At 52.3% G+C, this 17,865-nt stretch overlaps 3 protein-coding genes across 3 annotated transcripts; 1 reads left to right on the top strand and 2 right to left on the bottom strand.

Annotated features, from left to right (window-relative positions):
• Positions 1-777: 777 nt before the first annotated feature.
• On the bottom strand, positions 778-1,572 carry PG994_006291 (uncharacterized protein; the record flags this gene model as incomplete). The annotated part of the gene is made up of 2 exons (XM_066857700.1): positions 778-1,133; positions 1,542-1,572. The coding sequence occupies 2 exons, from the start codon at positions 1,570-1,572 to the stop codon at positions 778-780; spliced, it is 387 nt and encodes a 128-aa protein (XP_066716969.1).
• A 5,402-nt stretch (positions 1,573-6,974) lies between these two features.
• Positions 6,975-8,646, bottom strand: PG994_006292 (farnesyltransferase subunit beta; the record flags this gene model as incomplete). Its single annotated transcript, XM_066857701.1, has 5 exons — positions 6,975-7,218; positions 7,290-7,592; positions 7,667-7,784; positions 7,841-7,968; positions 8,024-8,646. 5 exons carry the CDS (start codon positions 8,644-8,646, stop codon positions 6,975-6,977), a joined length of 1,416 nt encoding a protein of 471 aa, XP_066716970.1.
• A 6,059-nt stretch (positions 8,647-14,705) lies between these two features.
• On the top strand, positions 14,706-17,243 carry PG994_006293 (uncharacterized protein; the record flags this gene model as incomplete). The annotated part of the gene is made up of 2 exons (XM_066857702.1): positions 14,706-17,082; positions 17,143-17,243. 2 exons carry the CDS (start codon positions 14,706-14,708, stop codon positions 17,241-17,243), a joined length of 2,478 nt encoding a protein of 825 aa, XP_066716971.1.
• Between the last annotated feature and the right edge of the window lie 622 nt (positions 17,244-17,865).

Below are 17,865 nucleotides of genomic sequence, written 5' to 3' on the forward strand. Positions count from 1 at the left end.
GGCTGTGGGGAAAAGGCCCCCCTTCCGAAAGGGATAAGCTAGTAGCTGCGTCCAGAAGAACAGATTTCCGAAGGTAGGCGGTGCAGCAGCCAATGATCTCTCCAACATGGATACTGGCGTGGATTGTGCCGGTCAAGCGACAAGAAGTTGCCTCCGCTACAAGTAGCCCAGGCAAAAGGATTGGCCGGGCCTATGTTTCCAACTCAGGGGCGGCCATCCCCAAGTGTTACCGGCGAAGGACGGCGGGACATTTGGTGTCCAGTCCAGGGGTGTGTATACGGAAACGTAAGGATATTCCAATCCGCAGAGGACGTGTGTGTGTCATTATGAATGAATGAAAGAGAACAGAATATAATCAAGAGGGAAAAGGGAGGCAGTCGTTTCGTCATTCGTTCATGGTTGTTGTCGTTAGGTCGTAAGTCGTCGATTTATGCAATTTTTGGTCTTCCGCTCTCTTAAGTTGGTATGTCCTCAGTGGATTCTCTGCGGAATATGCCTTGAAGATCAGCTGTGAAGCTTCGCCACTTTTATAGTTCAACGTCCCGGTGATTCGTTTCTTTCTCTCTCTCTGTCTCTCGTTCGCTCTCTTCACTCTTGCACCCCCTGTCTGCCCCCATCTTTTGGCGCGTGCAGGACCAACGGGCTTTTTAGTCTGGCAGGTAAAAAGAAAACATCATTGGCTCCAAGGTTTCAGGTTACACAGGAGCGACACCTCCTGGGCTCCATTGGGTAAGTGTGTGCGTGCGTATGTATGTATGTGTATGAGTGGCCTGGTCCTCAGTCGAAAGAGGCCGTGGAGCTGCTGCTCGAGTGACGGCCAGACCGGTGATGGTGGCGACTCTCTCTGCGCCCGGCAGATGCGCTCCCATGCGACTTCTTGTGACGTCTGCCAGTGTCATTGGCTGGGAGACCCTGGACGATTCCGTTCCGGGCGAGCATGCCCCCGTTGACTGAGAAGTTCCGGCACACCATGAAGGCTCTCATGGCAGCGTTCTCCTGGGCCAGGCCGTCAGATTCGTACGCCAGGTCTGTCTGGTACTCGCGGCCATTGACAAGGACCAGGCAGGTGTAGCCACTGGCGTCCCGGTAGCATTCGTAAGAAGGGTCTTCCCAACCCCTTCGCCGGCACAAGCCTAAGGGGGAGTAACGTCAGCTCTTGCTTGGTTCTTGGAGGGTCCCCGATTCGCCGCGGGTTTGCGATGCTGTTGCATATATCTGCAGCCCTGACGAGGCGAGATGACAGAACAGCATGGCGCTGCATGACAGCCCAATGATCGAAACACCCTGCTCGGGGACGTATTCAACGGTGGATAGCATGCCAGGAACGTGGGGCAGGGCGATCGAGAGGCACGCGCTTTAGACGGCGGGATCTCTGATGGTCGCCTGCACGTCTTCGTGATGCAGGGGTTGGCACATGTAAGACGAACTGCCACCATTACAGCCCCACCCGCGTATCATCACCAAGTGGTTTTTCTTGGGAGGTGCGCAATTTGCCATTGGCGACGACCAAGTCACAAAAATGGAATAATAAGAAGACTTACTCTCCAGGTATTGCATGTAGAATCCGCCCATGTTGCTGGATTTTTCCAATGGCTAGGGATGGCTTCCTCTTTCCTTGGGGGAAGGGCAAGGATGGTCACGAACGAGGCGGACAACAACACCGGGGGGGTGACACTTCTTCCTTCGTTCGCACTTGGGAGAAACAAGAGCAAGCAGCACACGGGACGAAAGAACCGAAACGCCTTGGGGATATGCACTCGAGCCCAACCGTGGGGGAATGGTAAAGAACTTGTAGAGGAAGGCAGACGACGGGCAGGTAGGGCTGCGGTGCTGAAAGAGTCTGTGGCACAAGACTGAGAGGTGTGGTGAGGTGGTGGTGAGGTTAGGCTACGTATTCAGGGCTGCGGTGCACAGAGACGATCCATCGACGGCGAGACATGTGTGCTTTATTGCAGAAATGTGTGTTGTTTAGTGCGGGGCAGGGATATCTAAAGAAACGGAATCAAAACAGACTGGACCGAATGGACGGCGGGTAGGGAAATAGGACAAGTTCGACAGAGAGATGCATGTCGAGATGCGGCTCTCAAAGTGTGACCCATCTCTGATGTGTTGGCGCGCGTCGTCGCCAGTTGATAATACCGCAGAGACTAGGCAACTCCACCGCAACACATGGGGTAGGTATGCAGCCTGTAGACGATCTCCTGCCTGTCGATAAGTCTCGCAGTAGGTAGGTATGTAGGTAGGTACATACATCTGTCCAAACTATGGATGTATGCACGTCTATTCCTGACCAAGACTCGTTCTGACCTACTGCTAGTTGCTATGTATGCATGTACATACTTGGCCTATAGTACCGGGTCCCATCTAGTCTTGCCTATCCTCCTTGACCTCTCTCTCTCGCCTCTGCCCTGTCCCACAAAGGGGAAGGAAGGGACCCTCGGCCAGGGAGGGGGCAAAGGTGAACAAGATACTGTACAGAAGATGCAGAGACCGGCATAGCGAAGTGGCAAAATGGGACCTGGTAACGATGGTCTGCGACCAATCTGCAGCGTCGACGGATACTGATGAACAGCGAGAAGGAAACAAACCTTTTTTTCTTCCCTCTGTTGCATAGGTCGGACAGTGTGTGGCCACTGACTGGGCCGGCCGACCACTCAAGTTACGGCCATATAATAAGTCGAGAGATGGACGGACTAGGAAGGGATGTGCCTAGCTCTCACCCGGTAGACAAGAAGGGGCCGAACTGGTCCTGCTGGAGAGATGGATGGACCAGCTCTCCCTTATTAGCCACTAATGCAGCAGTAGCCAAAATGAAGTGGTAACAATATCTGACGAAAGGGAGGGGGGAAACGGGGGTCGGCTCCCCTTTGTAAAGAAGCGCGCGAGGGCGAGAAGCGACAACGACAGCAGGAAGAGACCAAGAGAAAGAAAGTAAGTAAGAAAAAAGAGATACAACAGTTGAACTCCCCACGTAACATGCATGCCGCCCACCTGCCATGCTACCAGGATGCCTGTCTTGCCCATGTAATAAGCTTGTAGGTATCATGTAGGTTGAGGTATAGACCCATGTACCCGACCAGGACTTGCGATGCAGAGAACAAACCGAGAGAGAGGGGCAGAGGGGTTGGCCACCGGCTCGATGAGGTATTGACGGGGCTAGACGAACAGGTAAGAGGCCCAGGAAGCCAAACTACTGGCCCAGAGCACATGAGGGCCTTAGTGGGCCGCGAGAGAGTCAGCGATTCGCACAAGGGCGGACAAAGGAAAATAAAAAGGCGACAAAGGAACATCTGAGCAGTAGTCATCGTCAATTGATATGGACAGGAGGTAAAATGGAACGAGGGAAAGAGGCAATTGGACGAATCAGGTGGCCCCAGCCGCTTGGGTCCTTTCAGAAACAGAAAAATCACAATAAACCCGGCCAGCTAGCGAAGCTGCCAAGTAGGTATGTAAGTACATACATTCATCCATCAATTGATCAAACTGCTGGACAGAGAGACTAAAGGTTAGACTGGGGTTTTTCGGAGTATATAGAGATGAAATGGCGTCGGCGCTTTTGTGGCCCATGGTATGATAGGTTGCAGCTGTAGTCGCCTGCTGTAATTGGTACACTTGAGGTAAAATGCTGTTGCTTTTCCTTCACCCGTCAGAGTCGGAAATAAGTTCCATGGTGCAAAGAAAAAAGGGACAAGGGCGGGTCGTGATTGGCCGGTTCGCTGGGAAAAGCGAGCGGATGGATAACGGAGGGAGTCGGTGAACAAGTTACATGTCAGGTTAATAGGGTATTAGAATATGAGTTGCATGAACTGGCTCTACCACACCTACATCCATTGATCCATCCCATACCAGCCATACCGTACCCTTCGTTCGAATCAGCTTGGCGACCTACCTGACCACCCCCCGGCTCGGCCTGGTCTCTCTTTGGGCCTCTCTGCCCCTCGAGACCCTGCTACCCTGCCAGCGGGCGAGTGTGAATGGACGAGATCTGGCGAGGCAACTAAGCAGGCAAAGTCCAAAACGCTTAACACCTCATGCAATGATGAGTTGTCATTGCTGCTTGATATTAAAATTATGAACCGTCCAATTGATACTTTGCTCTGCAGAGACTCCCGTCTTTTTGAGTACTGCTAGTGCCCAGGAAACAACGCCATCAATTCGACTGGAGTACAATACAGTGTACCGTATCGTATGTACCGGCCTCGAACCGCCTGGGCGGCCTTTGTGTGGTGTTGTTCGGTCGAGACAGAACGGGCGATTCGATGCACATCGCTGCGTATGGATGGGGCAGGGACCCCGTAGATGATGGCATCGGTTCATCGGAGAGGTGGCAGAAGCCGTGGAAAATGCAGTCGAAGCATGCGGCCCGGTGGCGCGCAAGGAGGGCAGCGCCATTGGACGGGTTACAGAACGAGGAACATGGCATGGCAGATACTCGAGAGTTTCGCCGGTTCAGCTCACGATGTCTTACAGGAGCCAATTACTTGGTAACCCGGCTTGGGCTACACACTAGCATACAGACTTAGTGGCATTCTGGAAGGCAGCCCCTATAGACCGGTTCCAATGCAAGTTATTTAAAACAAAAAAGACTAATTAAAACCAAGTCTGCTGCTCGCAAACGCCATGCCATGCCATGCTATGCCATGCTGACGATAGATTGACGACTGGCTGCATGGCGCCGTCGGGTTGGTGGTGGAAACCCTGATGATGAAAGAAAAGGGTCGTCGGCCGATGGGGATGGAGGGGTGGTGGTGTGTCAACCCAGTCAACCCCGTCAACCCACTGGAATAGATTGATAGAAACCACATAAGCTTTCCACAACCAATCCGGGCTCAAGTCGCACACGACCAATGACATCCCGGCTCTATACCGAGATGTGCCCCAAGATCCCATAGCTTATTAGTCCAGCACTTCGGGAAACCTTCTTTCTGTGCGGGCGGGCGTCGCTATCACCCTGCCTCCTCCTACTCCTCCTCCATCTTTTCCCTCTCTGCAGTTCTTCCATCCATGCCCCGAATCCTTCGATCAATCAAACTGCTATGCACTGCACCCCTCTTGATCACGCAAAGAAGGGCAACATCATAGTACATGTCTTTCCATGCCAGAAGGTGGCCAAAGATGGTCTCTGTCCATGGCCATGAGGGGTCGTTTGCCCTAAAGCGCAAACCCACTTACCTGGCTGGACTATCCAATTCCGCCACGATGCAAGTGTCGTGCATCAGCAGCCGGGATCATTCCAGTAGTAGTAGTACAGCGCCAGGCACTCTCCGCATACCCTGTCTCGCTGGTAATTGATTGAAAGGGCCAGTACGTAGAAATGCGTATCGGTCTATTGCCATTGTTGTCTATTATATCTATATCAGAGACAGGGAGGTGGGCGTTAGGCTGTACAAGCAGAGGCCATCCGTCTAGTTCGTCATTGATGCTATTTCGGAGACCATATACTCGGTTTATATAATGCATACTACTAGGTACTACCTCCTAACCTCCTAACGTAAAATAGGTCTGGCAGTAGCGGTACATACCCCGCCCCCTCCTTTTTTTCATCTCATAGCATATTGTCGATATGCAAGGTATGCAAGGTATGCACTACTATGTAGGATTGTATGTACTACAGCATTCGGTCTATAACCGGAGACGAGGTCGATTTCATCGGTACTCGCTTGCGACGAGACTGGCTCTGCTACGCCGATAGGCTGTCCAGCTTGTTGTCAAGGATAGGCCCGTAGTGTTCCGCCGTCTACAGATGAAGCTGAGACTTCTATGGAGGGCCGAAATGCCTCTTCTCACCTTGTAGCGGCTTCTTCCTTGGTCCTTGGTATCAATTCCATGCAAATATATGCATCTCGAATCTTTCGGCTGAGCTGTGATGCAACGAGAGCTATGGACATCTGACTCTGACCATCCGTCTGTGTCTAAGGGCTGACTGCAGCTGCTACAATAATGACACCAACATTTCGCAGCAATTGTCGAAAAGGGGGGGCAGAGATTGTGTGGGAGATACTATGTTGGAAAATTCAGGAGGGCACGTCAGAAAGATGACCCGGCTCTCGCGGTCAGGCTCCTATGCTTTTAAGGCCTCGAGTAAATATGTCGAGACTCGTGTGTGCGAGTTACGACGGAGTCATGTTGGGCCATTCAGAGATCTGACTCACTCTCGAGGATACCTCGGGCAACGTCACATGGGAACATCCAAGGGGCTCGTCCATGCTGCTTTCGTCTCTCAGCGAGGGAAGACCCTCCGATGGTACTCTTACTCCGAGATCGAGGACAATGGGTAGTGACATAGCCCGGCCTGATGCTGATGAAACTCGGTCAGGTCCTTCCCAATTGCCTGGGACGAGGGAGACGTGGTTAATGGGATACATATCCTTCTGCTGTCTTAAGGAGAGTCTCATCAATTCCGAAGTTGGACAGGCCCAATCGAGACCATCGATGTCGTGGGTTCTAGATTGGCGAATGCATAGAAGTTCACAAAGCCTGGCTCTATCACCCCCCCCCCATTGCGGCCGGGCGAAGTACATCTATCGGCCCCCTTCGTATCACCACGCACACTTCACCTGCCGTTTGCAGCCTGCATGAAAATAGCTGTATAGACAAGCCAAAGCGGCATGGTCGGAGGCTGAGCCGGTCCACGGCATAGACTAAATTGTACTGTTCAAGAAGCCAAGCTTCGATAAGTGTTGTCTTGTGTGTCACTATGAGATGATCCTTCTCCATGCAGAGCCGACTTGAGGCCATGTCCTAATATCCGGCCTACCCGTCTGGGACACGGTCCGGGTCTTCCCGCTGGAATAGGACCCTTCCACATTCATAGCCAAGCCAAAACACCTACGTACTCTCGCGCGTAGGATTTGGACGCGTTCACGAGAACGGCCCAAGGTCTATTCGGGGGTTGCAGATATTACTCGCCGCGTATTGGTTCGCCTCCCAGCAATGCGGCCTCCTCCCTATGCGACCGCCAGGCGGGCCAGGACTCAGAACCCTGGCTTCGATAAGAAATATGTCATGACCTCCTCCCGCTTCTCCTGCGGAATAGCGTAGACAGGGTCTGTGGGGTTAAGACGGTCCTGCTCATCAAATAGCTGAGGATCCGAGTACGGTGATACCTTCCACGCCATGTTTGTCACATATTCATTCTCGGCCAGGACAGCGCTCACAACATGCTGTGCAGAAGTGAGACCACTCAGCACATAGCAGGTATGATATGCGTCGGATCGGCTATAGCAGAAAATCAATTTAGCCCCTCCAGCGGTAAAACAAAAGCAGGCCCAGGAGATTACTCGACTTACTGGCTAGGCTTGTCCCTCATTCCACCTTTGGACGAATGGTCTTGGCCACAAGACATGATATACCGGATTAGACCCTCACGGTCATAGAAACTGACAAATTCGGGAGTGGGCTCGCGTTGGGGCCCAGAGTCATGGGCGGGCTGCGACGGTGCTCGCAGGCTGGCTTGGATTAGGGGCCAGCATGCACCCACCCAGTGGCTGTAACAACCATCGACAAGCTTGTTTGTGCGACCAGAAAAGCCGCCTTCTGGGGCATATTGGCGGGAGGAGAGCCAAGAGATAAGGCGTGGCACATTAAGTGTCCTGGTTACGTAGGGTCAGTGAGCATCGTCTACGTTGTCACGACCTCAATGGACAGAATCTTAGATGCTGCATACCTAGGAATGATCCGATGCGGAGCGTCCAGTATTGCGAGACAGCCCAACGCGCAGAAGGCATATGCACCATGTGCCTCAGCATCCGGCTTTGCGGAGATGCCACCCTCGAATGTTTGGCCTGCATATGTTAGTCTGGGTCGGCGGCAAGGGTGTACCAGTTCGGTTCCTGCTCACATCTTTGTACATAATCCGCTAGGCCGGTGTACAGATCAGCCAGTCCAGCGACGCTCGCAGGAGAATCAGATGACAAACTCAGTGGAATGTTGAGCAGAGAGATGATGACGGCCGCGCAGTAAGCACCCCTACGGAGAATATCATGAGATTCGGACGGTTGGGTTTGCCAGAGCAGCTACTCACCTGACGTCGACCTCGCCCCCTAGAGACATCTGGAAGCCTCCATCCGGCTGCTTCAACGACGACAGCCATTTCCACATGGCGCGTCTGTCAATGACCTCATATGCAGACTCCCCACCCACAATGACCAGCGACAGTACCATTGCATAAGTGGTTGCTAGATGTGAAGTCTGGCCAAACCCACCGCCGAAGCCACCCGTCTTGTTCTGCATGTGAGTTGCCGTCACAATGAGGCTTTCTCTGAACTTGGACACATCGGCTCCCAGTAAGGACAGGGCATTGAGGGCCCAGTACATGCACCACGGCCTGCTTGCATCGGCACCGACAAAGGGCGCCGGAAGGTTTCCGAGGGTAGTCTCCAGGTACTTAATGTGTCTCTCACGGTGAAGATGGGGCACGCCATTGGCATTGTACTCGATGTTGCTATCCGCCGCCTTCAGCAAAGGTAGACATTGGTCGAGAGTTCGATCCTGTGCAGTGGATGTAGCAGTAACCAGAGGATCGATGATAGGTGGCTCTGACGTGTAAAGAACGTCTATTGGAAGACGCGATCCGCGGATCGAGGGATCAGCCATTTGAGAAACGACCTCTTCGTCAACGGCCAAGTCCGTAGTACGGGTTGCCATGGTAGCCACACGGGCAGAGCTCGAAGTCGTGGGATTTCTCTTGAAGACGACTTTCCGGCGTGCACGGGCGAGACTGGTTGTCATTGGCATGAGACTAGATAGGGCCAAGTGAAGCACGTGGTATATCAATCCCAAGGCCGGTTGGCCCCCCTGGATAGGTTATAGGCTGGCAGTGGTGGGGAGCGGAGGAGGGGATGCAAGGTCTGCCACGAGCTGTGAAAGAAACTGCGAAAAGGCTATGTGCAGTAACAAAATGTGATCGAAGCACCAGAATATGCTCTCTAGAGCTAATGATACGAGGCAACTGTCGGTGATTACTTCATTCGCCCTGATGGCTTTGTGATGAGTTTATTCAACTTTTTGAAGTTGAGACTCCAGATTGCCCCGGTAATATTTCGGGCTAGTTACCAAGTAACGACTTCACCACTCCAACCACGTCCGGTACCAGGCATTATCATATCTATCAGTCACCGCTACCATTCCAAGACAATCATGATCACGAAAATAATTTGTATAAAGACAACATTTTGTTTACGAAATTGACGTTTTCCCACCCGGGCAGTATCCTGGGCATCTGTTTCGGTTGCTGCGGCGAACTGCAACACTTCAATAGTGGATGACTATCTCCAGATCCCAATGTGCATCTGCCAAACCCCGTTACCCTTGGATATAAAGTATCTGCGTTTTATTTCTCAGAGCCCAGAGTACGTTTCAAATTGTTTGATGTCGCCAGGGTAGCATATGTTATGAATTATCTTCAGTCTGGTTGGGTGTGAGGAATCCGCAGCGAGTACAGTACGTGCTCCTGGCCCGAATGAACACACATTATTGCCTGGCGAGAGCAGCATCGTCGCTGTGGCCATGAGCGTTTCCAAGTCGACCTGCCTTGATTTATCAAGTGTCTTATTTCTTACCACATGTGTTGATTGATCAAGATTAAAAGGACCAAGCTCAATATAAGTTGATATACACCACTTCCCTCATTGAAACTGTAGTTTGAAATTCGCACCAGGCTTTCATCAGTATGAATACTTCACCCAGGTACCTACTGTAAATATCATGGCAACTAGGGCCAAAGACGTGTGGAGGACCATATATCTCGCGAGATGTCTAGCTTTGTTGGTCTTTGTCCTGTAACCATCAAACCGCTGTGGCCCCCGAATACCGATACGAAGAAAGCATCTGCATACGTGATCTCATGTTTATAGGGTAGGAGAATCCTCAAATGAAAAAGAACTATTGTCAAAGAACACATATCTCCTCCGTTTGATGCTAAGGCCTCTGGGCTTACGAAAAAAAAAGGTGACTTGCACTGTCTGCTGTGAACGAGGAGATATCCAAGTAAATAGTGTTATAGAGTACGTCGAAGCAGGTGTGCCACTTCGTGACAATATCTTGCTCTACTAACATGAATATTATGCCGCATATGTTTTTCCAACCCATGTACCGTCTCGTTCACCTACCGATAATCTACCACACTGCTTCGCATCACCGCGAGAGGATAATGACTCGCAATAGACAGGGAATTCAAGCGAAATCTCATCCCAACCCGGACAGGCTATTCGGGGGTTGCAGTCCTGCAGCGCTCGCCGCGTCTTCAACATATTTTGTCTGTTAGGAGAAACTGGCGTTGCACCCCCAGTCTATACCTGAGGCAGAACAAAGCAGCAACTGTAGTTGACTGCGTTGAGCAACCCCCGCCTCGGAAGATTGTTGCCTGTGCTACGATTTCTCTGATTCCTAGACCTCTAGGATTGGCCGATAATGCGTCAGCAATTCCCTTTCCAGACTTGATAGCTATACCGGCACCAAGGTTGTAGGCGGCCTCATCGAAAGACCAAGGCATCGTGAGCAATGCCGTGTGTTGCAAGGTGGATACATATTGTCAAGACTACGCGTATGCTGCATAGACTGAACAACCGATACACATGGATCATGATGTTGCGCGACGCAGGACGGTCAAACTAGTCGTCTCTCAATTCAAGGCTCAGCTCATCTTGCCAGCCCGATCGTGCAATGGGCCATGGGGCTTGTATGGGAGTGGTTCCAAGCGTGGATTTAGGCACCATCATTAGCTGGTGTGCGAGCTTCACCTGGGCAGCAAGTATCAGATTGGGCACACAGATATGGAAGTTAATAGCGGCGAAACCCCTTCAGTTATACTACCGTTACTTACTTAACCTAATATCTGAAAGTGCGTTGATAGACCCGTGCTCGATGGGATCTCAATTTGCGGGTTACGGCATTCCTTATCGACCTCCGCAAATATATGAAACGTAGCCGTGGGTTTCTGGTTTCTTTTCCCAGCCGAGCAACAAGTCTTACATACAGTAGGAGGCGTCTATAGCCCAACGTGCTTGCAGTTGACCGCTCAATGACATGGACTTGCTTTTTCCTTTAGTGAAGTTTCATCGACATGCACTCGATATTGGCAAAGCATTGATGTAACTGCCACCGGACGCGGCCCCATCCCCTCGACCGTGCCTTGACCGCGCTCAAATGCTCCATTTGTCCAGCTACTGCTATTTGGCGGCCTGGTACTCCGTACGGAGTATACACACGATCAATGAGTGAGAGGGGCAGCATCCAGCAACTACTGAACACCGCGCGTATGACCAAGGCAAATCCGCCCTGTTTCTTGATCGGAGGTATGATCTTTAGGGCAACTGGCCATTTCCCTCAGTTGCCGTCTTCCTGCAGGCACGGATTGGCCGACAGTATTCGGTTCAATGCCACCCATGCTGTATCGACGTTGGAGCGTCCAAATTGGCTAGTGGATACCGAAGCAGATCTCCCAGGGCACGCACGGGCAACGAGCCGCCTCCTGCTGAGGCCGTTGTGTCTGGCTTGCCCAGGCGATCAGGTTTTTCTTCTCCAAGGTCGCAGTGGCGAGATCAGCATGAGAGACGTGCGCGGCGCGTGGTGACACTCTGTTTCCAACACGGACTCGTTCGTTCATCCATCAAACGGCTCCCGCAACTCAAAATTCATAGCACAAAATGGTACGACGAAATGGCAATTACACAGATTGTGAGTCAGATCATAGAAAAGGTCTCGGGATGTCAGTTAGTACAGACTGACGGTGCAAGGACCAGGCAATCGGCAGCCTTGTTTAGACATCACGACGACGACGACAACAACAAACCCGTCACCCACATCAAGGCAATGGCAGAAGGAAAGGAGACTATTCCTTGGTGTCGTGCCGGCCGACTTTGACCAACCACTTGACTGCCACCCCACTTAGCCTCTAGTCCATGAGGGTCGTCGACGCAAGCGCACGGGAATAGCCAACCCCAGTACTACCTAGGGAGGTAGGTCGGTGGTACGCCCCAAGCTGCCAAGCCCATACGCAGGTGGGCTGTGTTGACACTGTCGAGAGAGGGAAAAGAAAAGGACCAAAAGAAGCCCCTTTGACAGACTTCGCACTATCCCGTAGCCGCTTCACCCTTCCTGTTGCGGCAAGCCAGAAAAAAAGGCAAGCCATTCAAGCCATTCAAGCCATTCAAGCCATTCAAGCCATTCAAGCCATTCAAGCCATTCAAGCCATTCAAGCCATTCAAGCCATTCAAGCCATTCAAGCCATTCAAGCCAAGCGCGCTGCAAGTCATCGGCCAGCCAAGGAAGAATAGAGGCTTTTGCGACGGCCTGCCAATCAGAATTGGTGGTGCGAAGCCGGTCGTTTCCCCCCTACTTGCGCCTGCATATAGAGGCGAATGTGGAGTTAGTTACAGTGGTCGACGTGCTACGTGTTGATCGGATATGATAGAGGAGGACGCATAATACACCAGACTCATTTCGACGTCAATGATTAGCCTGATACAGCGAGTCAGACAGACTAACAGATCATGGTAGCATCACGGTATTTTTGTTTGCTAGTGATGAAGAGCCATGTCTCCCAAGTGTTGAGTCTTCCAGGTGGCAGGTAACACAAGAGCGCTTCGCGTTACCAACCCCCCCGCTCCTTGCGTTTGACGTGGTGAAGCAAACAAACCCATCGGCTGCGACAGTCGACCTGACAACTGAGTCTTCAGCACGGATGGAGACAATGGCAGTGAAGAATGTGCCATCATCATCATCATCGCATGAGATTAGGTGGTGCAGAATAAATGGGCACACCTGAGGCGACAGATTTGCAATACGGTACGTGGGATGCTCGTCTTCAGGCTCGTCGTCTATTGAGAGGTCAGGCCATGGTTGCATTCTAGTTTCTACATACTACTACAAGCGACGCAGCGGCGTTCTCGGGAGATCTCTGCATAGGCGGTTCCTAGTCGCTTACAAGATCCCTGCCTGCCAGTGCTAGTAGCAATGGAGGGAAAAATACGTAAAGCCCTCACGTTGCGGTGAGCATAGTAAGGAGTTGGCATAGGCCACTAACGATGTGCTTTGTCTGGAACGGTTCAGAATGTCGCGCCATAGTAAGTGGCCGGGTCTGTGCCGTTTGCCGTTTGCGCGATAGTCCCGAGGAGGGAGCAAAGGTACTTGTAGCATGTAGCTTCCAGTCCCAGCGTGGAAGGAAAAAGCGCCGGTCAGAAAGCCGACGGCTCCAGCTCCACCACCACTACTTTTCTGGGGCTCTGTTCGTAGTAGTGGTATCGATAGTCTTCATCATCGTGTGCTTTGTATTGTATTCGTGGCCCCGGCTATCCATCAATCCATCTCTCTTCAGGTCTGGATATCGTGATGGTGGGGCTTCCTGCATCTGCTCACATCGTATCCAGTATCCAGGGGCGGTGGCGCCCGGGAACGGAACTTTGGAGGGGAGGATACTGTTCGAGTTGTCAGGACGGAGGATCTCAAAGCGACTTAGCTAAGTGGGACTGGGTGCATTCCAGAATGCAGAGGGAAAAACACGATCGGGGTGATCCAGATCCTCGCTCTTCAGGGTCTCATATAGAAACCGGGCTGTGCTGAGGAACTGGCACGAAACATGAGCTTAATCTTAGAGGGGCAACAGCTCTACACCCGATGACATTCATTCCGCATAGCTACTGGAGGTAAGCAAGCTCGACGACGATATGCAACGGCGTTCTGTTTTATCTGAGAGAATGGCGGCAGTCTGTCTTTTTAACGCTGACAGATAAGAAGATGCTGGGGAACGATGCCCATCGCTTCCGGATTGCGTACACCCGGATTATATATGTATGCAGTCCGCGTATAGAACTGGCGTGTTTTCACGCAAGACAACTCACCAAGTATGTATAACACGAAATAGAATAGCGGGTATAGTTGCTACAAATATCACGGCAAAACTGGGCACCCCTGTCTGTCGATCTCCCTCAATTGAGTCTCAGAACGGGCCACGGGACTGCAGCGAAAAGAGGGACTGACCAGAGACTCACGGCGCCGACTGGACGCTGCTACTGGACTGGATCGCATCCACTACACACCCACTGCCCACTGCCCACTACGGGACTAAGGGACCAGGACTATGCAGCATCTGCTAACGAGCCTACTGCAGAGCACACCACTGCTGCATTTGCACCGTATCGCGTCGACTGTACAGCATCTTGAACCGTGGGCCAATGGAGGCAGAGGCAGGCTCGATGATAGCGTCCGGGCGTCCCCTCCCTTGGCTTGCTGCTTGGTTGCAGGTTCCCCGCTATTGCTACTTTGGCGACTTGGTCGAAGCACAATGCCGATAGGCTGGTCACGATGCCGGTGGTGATTGGCCGAAGGCGCCATGTACCCTTGACTGAGGTGGTCTCCGGGGCTCCACCGCCGCGACACTCATTGGTCGGCCAGCTGCATCTCCCAGCCCCAGACCGGAACAGCCAACGTTCGTCTACACCGCTCTTCTCCTCGCACAATCTCACCCACTTCTGTCGGCCATGTCCCCTCGATATTCTCGATCGGGCGCTCGACTTACACCAAATCTCACCCTCTCCAGCTTCTCTTCTCACATCCATCCCCCATACAGCTGGCCCTCGACACCCCAGGGCATCGCACCGTCATCTCTCGAAAGAGCGGTGACGATCCTTCAACACTTACAATACTAGCGACCATCCTCGTCTATTCCAAGGCACTCTTCTCCTCCTTTTCCTGCCTTTTCGACAACCATGAGCTTTGAATTCAATACCAGCGGGGGAGATGGGCTGTTAGACTTGACCTCTTTCGACCAGCAGCGGGACCGATATCCTTACACCACGGCAGCCAACCCCAATCCCGCCCTTCAGTCAATGGCAGCTGCCTCTAACCGCACGCCCGGCGCCTGGCCTACCAACATGTCCATGGATATGGCAGCCGCCGTGGCCGCGGCCTCGAACCCGACAGCTGTATCTTCGCCAGACGAGTCCCAGCACCCACAGTCGCAATCACCATCCCCGACTCAGCACAGCGCGAGCCCGCTGCAGCATTCGCCGACCTTTCAGGGCGCACCGCATTTACACTCGCCTCCGTTGTTGACGGACTGGACTCTTCTTCAGCACCAGCAGCAACACCAGCCCAACCAGGATCTGGCTCAGTTCATCCAGAACAACACCCTGATACCGTTCAATCCGTTCCAGGCAGGCTTCCAAACCAATGCTCTCGGATACCTGCCGGCGACCACCCAGTCCGTCATGGACGCGGGCATGCGCACATTCAACGGGATGTCTCCGATAGAAGGTCCCCAGACGATGCAGCAGCAATGGGAGGGTATGGGCATGGCGAACTGGCAGGATTTCGGTGCGCCATTGCCTCAGTATCCCACCGATGGGCTTCCCCGATATGGAAACATGGGTAACCAATCTCCCACTGGAACCTATTTGGAGGTCCTCTCGCTGCCAAGCACCGGAAGTGACCAGGGTTGGACCACAGTCGATATGTACCATACGCCAAACTTTGAATCATATCCTGCCCAGGCTCCGGGACAGAATGCGGCCATTTTCAATCCTAGCCAGACGCTCCACATCCGAACGCCGTCCGACGCGGCGCATTCCGATTCCCTGAACTTCAGCAGCGGCAGTTGGGAAGAGGTCCCATTCAACTACTCACCGTTCTCCCCGAGCTCTTCCTCGGATTCGTACTCGGACCCTGCAAGCCACCGTGAGTGCTACCATGGTGAGCATCATCATCACTCACACGACACGGTTAGCCCTTCGGCAGCTGTTTCCCCGCTGCAGATCAAGGCCGCGTCTACGACCAGAAGCAGCCCAGCCAGTGGATCCGGTGTTGACTCCTCACCTACCAACCCGACCATTCGCAGGAATTCCGGGCCGAGAAAGAGCCCCATCACCAAGACCACCAAATCGGTCACTCGGCGGATATCCAACGGCAAGAAGGATGGCGCCGTTGAGAAGAAGGTTGGGCGGAGAAAGGGACCCCTTCTGCCGGAGCAGCGTAAGCAAGCAAGTGAGATACGGAAGCTCCGCGCCTGTCTGCGGTGCAAGTTCCTCAAGAAGACTTGCGACACCGGTGAGCCATGTGGAGGCTGCCAGCCTTCTCACGCTCGTCTGTGGCAGGTTCCTTGCACGAGAATCGATATCAAGGACATTGGTTACTTCATGAAGGACTGGAAGGCCGACTACGAGCGTCATCTCAGCCGCGGTGTATCTGTCTTCAATGTCAAGGGTTTCGCTCAAAAGGAAACTCTGATGTGGATCACCCACGGTTACGGTTTCTGCTTGCCTGTCATGGTTCGCGAAGTTTTTGTTGCCGATGACAACTGCTTCCAGGTCGACTGGGTTGAGTCCTACCAGCAGGACCAGGAGCCTATTGAGTTTGACATCAAGACGGAAAGACTTGATGTTGGCGAGAAGGGTATCAGCTCGGACGCTTTGGCCGAGTACCTGGATAAGCACATTGATAGTGCCTTCGAGTCATTCGTGGATGACCACTTTGAGGGTACTCCGTTCATCACCGAGATCTTCAAGACCGCTCACCGCTACTACATGAAGGAGAAGTTGCCCGTTATCCGCAAGGCACTCAAGCTTGTTCTGGCCTACAACCTGACGCAGCACATCACGTTGGTGGAGTCGCAGGGTTCTGACGCGGCCTTGGATGGGCAGATTGATGACGAGGACTCAAAGTACTACGGAAAGTACGTTGCTCCCGTCATGGTCAACTTCCAGATCAAGTGTGCTATGGCAGACATGTGGCGCGAGCTTCAGAAGGATATCCTCGAGGAGCTCTCTGCTCTGTACTCGAGCGTGTACAGTGGTGACCGACTCAAGAACTGGCCTACCATTTTCATGCTTGCGTCAATTCTCCTCGCTGTTTGGGAGGAGATGCAGTTCGACTGCCATTACCGAGTCCCCGACCCTGTTGCCGTGGAGAAGTTCTGCAGTGATATGGAAACTACACCGGTCGGCGTCATCACTGGACTGTTCCACGCCATCTCACAGAAGCTGCCTGCCCTAACTGAGTGGGATACTGAGCGCCACGGCCACATCCTCGGCAACAAGGCTCCTGTCTGCGAGGCTCTGACTGAAGTGCGGCAACACGTTCTGAAGCATGGTAAGCAAACATTTCCCCCCTCAACCGCACAATTCATGGACAATACTGACCAGTTTACAGAAGCATACCTGCGCACTCGCAACCAGTCCAAGTTTGACAGATACGACTTCGATTCATTATCGAACAAGTTCTTGTCTAAACTGGTCATCAAGTCCAACTGAGACCTGCACGAGTGCCACGTTACATGAGACTGCGCATTTTGCATCATTCTTGAGGCCTGCCGTTTCCATCCTGAGGACGACGGTCTCTTCTATTTTGTTGAACTTGTTCTTTTCATTTGTTACAAAATTTGCTCGATTCATCCAGCGACGGCGTTCATCTGAAGATCTGATCTTTACATCCATGATCTACCTACAACAACTACTACCACCACCTGATCGATCTATTTCTCCTACATTCCCTCACTTCACGGCTGGTCACCGCCAAAACTCGAAGTACTTCACGTTATGACAGATGTCTGCGACGATGACAGGAATTTATGACCTCAGATTTTTTTTACGATTATTTCAACGAAATGTATGACTTTGGAACACACTTTCTACTTTATTACTTTGGTGGCCGCATAAGCACCAAAAGCGATCTTGCTGGATTGGATTATTTCTAAGCTCAATGTGATTATGAGATGTTGCGTTTCACGTCTTATGTGTTGAAATTGAGCATGTTTTAAAGGAGTGGTCCATCATGAACACGGGGACACACAGAGCATAGACTACATATGCATATGATTCTTTTACAAGGCGTTGCGAAAGTCTCTCAGCCCATCTATGATGGTTGGATGGCTGG

The sequence above is a fragment of the Apiospora phragmitis genome, assembly GCF_038363925.1.
Source record: "Apiospora phragmitis strain CBS 135458 chromosome Unknown utg000006l:1.0-5683423.0:1.0-5690449.0, whole genome shotgun sequence".
NCBI classification, from domain to species: Eukaryota; Fungi; Ascomycota; class Sordariomycetes; order Amphisphaeriales; family Apiosporaceae; genus Apiospora; species Apiospora phragmitis.